Genomic DNA, 6035 nt, shown 5'->3' on the forward strand with positions numbered 1-6035 from the left:
TTATTAGGTCACATGTCATTTCCGGAGGTCAACAGTTTCCCCACCAATCGTAAATCTACTAATATTGCGCTGTAGCAACCGATGTTGCTAGGGAATCGTCCATTATTTATGAAAGAACTAAGGTAAATAAAGGGAAATATTATTCATTTTGAATCAAATTTATGCTGCTATTCATTGCCGCACCATTAAAGGTAAGACTTTTTACATATTGAGGAGACTTTATAACTTAGAAAACTAAGGGTTTATTCAGGCGAACGTCAGAAACCTAATTCTTCATTTCGTAAATCAAATCACAAATGTGAATTGTGATGTGAAATTCCCTCACCTGCCAATTATCAGTTTGACTCAACCCGATATTTTGCAGACCTTTTTCTAGCCTGTGCCTTTTTGATTACAAATCAGTATTTTTGCTTGTGTTCCTAATTTATGCTATTCCTTTCAGTTCTAGTTCTACAGACTAGCCTATAGATTAGATATTCATGCATATTGATGATAGGCTATTGATATTGATGTCAAATTAAGCGATGCCGATATTAATACAATAATAGCCTATCATTTTTGATAGATATTCGCATTTTTTTTAAAGAATTATATTAATTTAATTTAAAGTAGCTAAGTCTCTAACTAAATATCATCCAAAGTCTTCGACATTGAAAACACGAATTATTTGACTTGTCAATTTAAAGTAGCTAAGTCTCTAACTACTACTAGGGCTGTACGATATTGCAAAAAGGGACGATATCGATATTGGCATTTTTTTCTTCAACGATATAGTTAAATATCGCGATATTAAATAATAATGTCACTTTGCTATTAAATAAATTAAATATAAATGCATTAAAGCTGACTACAGTGTGGGTAAGAATTGCTTTATTCATACACTTTAAACTTTGCTTTTTTTATAATATAGATTTATTAAAATGAACAAAACAACAGGCCTTCCTTTGCGCAAGTTTTGTAGTCATTTGTCTACAGCAAGAAAATACTAATATGGCTTCTTTTATTGTTATTGAAATTGAAGTACAACATACTATATTCATAATAGTCAAATTTCAAATATTTTGATCACTACTGAGTTAGACTATCAATGAGTATGACTGTTTTTAAAATGGGTATTTTAGTTATCGTAAAGTTAGTGCCAAAGTGATACACATCAGAATCTTCATTTAGCCTCATTTGTTGTTCGTTAAATGCAACATAATTGTGTTTATAATTCCTATTCATTATGGTCATGATAAAAATACATTTAAAAACATTTCTTGCATTATTACTATTTTTAGACATCATGGCAAAGGTAATTCAAACACCCCAGAGATTCACACATGAAGAATGGACACGATCTAACCTCACAAAATATGCTAATGCTGAAGTTGAACGTCAGGCCGCAGAAAGACTTGTAGATGAATCTAAAAGATATGCAGATGAAACTGAGAAGAGAACAGAAAAGACCCAAAGAGATGTCAGCAAAAAATTTCGTAAGTATAAATAATAAGTAAGCTTATCATAAAATATTATTCTATTGACCAGCAAACTAAGAGTCAGATTGGATGATAAACCCTCAATAAAACTATGGATAATTGACCCACAATAAAGAAAAACAGCATTGAATTAATTAAAGCTATAATTTTTCGACAGACATGAGCCTAAAGAGTAAAGGCCTAATTAGCTATGGCTGTAAAACCTGAATCCAAACAGGAATCATATTTATTGCTCAAAATTGCAGTGTAGTTGCAGAAAACCTCTTTGAAAAACAACTTAAAACACATAATTAGGCTTTTAACTGACTCTGTATACAATCGTTAACATGTCCATAATCTTGTTGTTTATTTAGGATTACATTGTCACTTTGTAAAGTGCCCCTGAACATGTTATATGAAAGGGTGCACTATAAATATGCTGCAATAATAATAATCCATGAATAATGTATGCACTTTCTTAGATGGAAATAATAGACTCCAACCAAAACAATTTGATTTTTACTTTTTTTGACCACTTCAGGGTCTTGATAAATAAATATCCACTTAAGTCAGTTGGACAATGTTCTGTTTAAAATTCGAAAACTTAGAACTAAAAGACTTTGAAAACATCATAGAGTCATCATACATCAAGTCATACATGTTAAAATATTATATTATTAATTCCATGAAATGTAACAGATGGATATTCAATATAAACCCAATTATGAATATAATATGGCTAATCAGTGATAAATTAGAGTATAATTTATACAGTTAATCATTTGATTAACATTACAATAAACCAAGCTAACTTGATATAATTAAATTTTAAGTTATTTCAACCATAATTTATATGAAATGCTTGTACCAAACTAGTAGTAGTACATCTATTTCACAGTTAAAAAATATCATTTATTTGATAAGTTTAAATTAATCATTTACAAAATTACAATTAAATACATTTTTATGGCCTATGGTATTTTCAAAGAAAACTGTCTTAAGGGAATAAAAGATTCTTCAGCTATTAGTATTAATCAATGTATTAAAATTACATCATTAGAGTGTTTATAAATAAATTATTTGATGATTTGACTTTTTGAGTGAAAAACAAATTGAATAACATAGATTTTTATTCACAATCACATTGACGTTAATCAAATTTGTGTTTTCCTAACCCATAGTTAGATAAGCTGATGTTCTTATTGTAGCAGAAGCTGTTTCCTACTCATTTCAGACTTGACAGTTGTACTTCAAATTTATATTTTCTGATTTTTTTTTTTTTTTTAGAACAAAGACTTGATGATATCAGATATTGGAAGAAAGAACTTGATGACAAACTTGAAGGAATTACAACAGAAGTAGATAATTTATTAGCTTTTCAAAATCGTGTTGAAAAAGCTCTTGAAGCTACAGATGAACCTTTACATATAGCCCAAAGATGTCTAGCCAACAGGTAATAATATCAACATGATACACTTATAAATAATATGAACTGCCTTTTGATTGTCTTTTGTTATATTTTATTTCAAAATAGTTTCACATGGTTCGAATAAAGGGCCAGAATGGTTGACCAAGGCCCTTATCATTTAGTTTTAGATAGGACAGTTTGATAATTAATTTAAAATGCATATTAAATTGACCTTATATAAAATAACTCCCACTCTTCCCATAGTTCAGAAATTGAAATTCTGGATAAAATACCCTGTCAACATTCAAGTATTTGGTCATTTTGAACTTTTGAGTCCCTGATGTGATCAAATGTTTGGCCTGCGATAAAATTGTTCCTAATGATTTGTATGTTCCTTTAAAAAAGTAAAAAATATTTTTACAGGGAACAAAGATTGGGGATCGACTTGGTTCATGATGATGCCCAGAAAGAATTAATTAAAGAAGTTGAAACAATTGAAGGTGTACGAGCATTGCTTAAAAGAACCTTAGATCAAACTGGGGAACAAGTCAGGTATATATTTATATACAATTTAGCAGACGACATTGTTTTGTTTGTCATGCTATATCTTCTTCTTATGAATGAAATGGTGGTTTAACGTCCTACTGAGTACTGTTTCTCGTTTTAAACAATGTTTGATACCCATATAGTATTGTCATGTCAATTTAATAATTGATAGATGATTATTATTAAGTGTACTGTGATGTCATTCATTGGGGTTTTTTGTGGAGGGAGGGGGGGAATTTACAAAAATAAAACTTCAGCAATAAGTGTATTTTATGATCACATTGATTGGTTTTTGGAAAAATGTGCTTTTTTGCTATATTTCATTTCAAATTGTAAATTCTGTTTCAAATGCTACATTCTGTGATTTACGTGTTTTCCAAGGAAAATCATCACCCATACATTCTAGAATCTAGTTTTTAATACAAGTATTGTGATATCCTCATGTCATTCCAGTATTGTCATGTCATTCTGGGGATTAATACGAGTATTGTCATGTCATTCTTGTGATTAGTACGAGTATTGTCATGTCATTCTGGTGATTAATACAAGTATTGTGATGTCATTCTGGTTATTAATTTGAGTATTTTAATGTCACTTTGGTTAATACAAGTAGTGTGATATCATATATACAAGTATCATGACGTCATTTTGGTTAATAATACAAGTATTGTAATATCTTTCTAGTTATAAAATACAAGTATTGTGACAATCTGATTAAAATACAGATCTATAATTTTTTTGTTTCACTTTTTTTATACTTTCGATGGCCTACACTACATGAAGATCTGACAAGTTGTACTCGAAGGTTGTGTCAGGGTTCGTACGAGTGGCTTTTGATCCTATGACATCAGGCATTGATTAATCAATCAGCGTTGGCGCTTCTAGTGAGTTATCCACAATTCCGTGAATGGCACGCCAAGAAATCGCTGTAACAGACCATTTCATAGGCTTGTCCCTCACTTCAACCAAAACGCCGGTAATATAAAAAGTAATACGAAATTTTGAACAATAAAAAAGGAAACAAAATGAGATCTGTGTTTTAATGAGATTGGTATTATGATATTCTGGTTAATACGAGTATTGTGATGTCATTCTAGTAATTAATACAAGTATTAGTATTCTGATATTATTCTGGTGATTAATACGAGTAATGTGATGTCATTCTAGACTGTAGTTATTATACAAGTATTGTAATGTCAGTCTAGTTATAAAATACAAGTATTGTGATATCAGTCTGGTTAATAATAAAAGTATTGTGATGTCATCTGCCATGTCATTCTAATTATAATAGGAGTATTGTGATGTCATTCTAGTTATTACTACATGTATTGTGATGTCATTCTAGTTATTACTACAAGTATTGTGATTTCATTCTAGTTTTATAAATATTGCGATGAGCATTCTAATTATGATATTGACAGTGTTGTGATGTCATTTGAATTATGGTACTGATACATTTGTGATGTCATTCTTATTAATTGACTACTATTGTGGTGTCATTCTTATTAATTGACTACTATTGTGGTGTCATTCTTATTAATTGACTACTATTGTGGTGTCATTCTAATTATGGTATTGACAGTCTTGTGATCACATTCTAATTATTTCATTTGTGATAGTTATTATGGTGTCATTCTAATTATTTAGATTGTTGTGATATGTATTTTTTATTTTTATAGATTGAATAGAAAATCTAAATATAGACTAGAAAAGGATTTAAAGGATAAATTTCAAGCTCAATCTATAGATGAATTTCTAGAAAACCTCAAGAATAATTCATCAGGTTTACAATTTAAAGATGGTGCTGCAAAGATAGATCCAAAGTAAGTATTTGTGACTTATTTTAGATTTTCTTTATAATACTATTTTGGAGCCATTTATTAAAATTCATTTTTTAAAAGTATTTAGTCATTTCAAAATGATCATTGTTTCTTGAATTTTTAAAAAAAAAATCATTCTAGTGTATTTCTTTTTCTGTTATTATAGCTCAGTTACTCCTGATGAGTGGCAAGATTTCTCAAATGAAAATATTGAAAGCGCTGAACGTGAGCGACACAGTTCAGTGGAGTTACGTTCCTTGGTTGATGGTATTCTCCAGTCTACTGCTAATGACATGCAGAAACAATGTGGTGAGGTGAACTTGGCCTTCACTAAGAGAATTGCAGAAACCAAAGATACAAAGGGCAAACTAGAAGATCATCTTAATAAGGTGTGTACCTTAATTGCAGTTTTTGTCTTAATCCTTTTAAGGTGACATGCATTTCAGAAAGTAAACTTGGTTAGAATATTTTTTAAAAGGTGCCTTTTAGTAAAAAAGGATTTCTATGTTCAAATTTGTTTCTGCTACTTGATCCAGATTTTGAGTGTAAATATTATGCTAGTGGAATAAAAAGTAACAAAGATTTATTGCTGGCATATAAACAAAAAAGATTTCAAGATTTGTTGGAGGAATAAAAACAAAAGATATTGCTATCCTGAAAATTGAAACGGACTGCAAACACTTTGATTAAGGATCTTTCAAATACTAAGATGTATTCAGGCTGAAAATACAAAAATAATATTGGTATTTGACTAGTTTTAATTTATGTAAATAGCTTTGATAAACTGAAAAATGTTCTGTTCTA

General features: G+C 29.7%; 1 protein-coding gene across 3 annotated transcripts in view; it reads left to right on the plus strand.

The window, feature by feature from the left end:
- Positions 1–6035, plus strand: part of LOC126824315 (tektin-1-like) — a 33161-nt gene that overhangs the window by 26076 nt on the left and 1050 nt on the right. The window contains exons 1-6 of one of the 3 annotated variants that reach the window (XM_056101612.1): positions 16–122; positions 1281–1475; positions 2745–2910; positions 3289–3417; positions 5091–5234; positions 5398–5620. In XM_056101612.1, coding sequence (XP_055957587.1) covers positions 1286–1475; positions 2745–2910; positions 3289–3417; positions 5091–5234; positions 5398–5620 — 852 coding nt within the window. In that variant the 5' untranslated portion in view covers positions 16–122; positions 1281–1285. Of the gene's footprint in view, positions 1–15; positions 192–1280; positions 1476–2744; positions 2911–3288; positions 3418–5090; positions 5235–5397; positions 5621–6035 lie in introns of those variants that run through there. The other 2 variants (XM_056101611.1, XM_056101610.1) reach the window with 2 other exon arrangements.

Source organism: Patella vulgata, chromosome 6, assembly GCF_932274485.2.
Source record: "Patella vulgata chromosome 6, xgPatVulg1.2, whole genome shotgun sequence".
In the NCBI taxonomy this organism is placed as follows: domain Eukaryota; kingdom Metazoa; phylum Mollusca; class Gastropoda; family Patellidae; genus Patella; species Patella vulgata.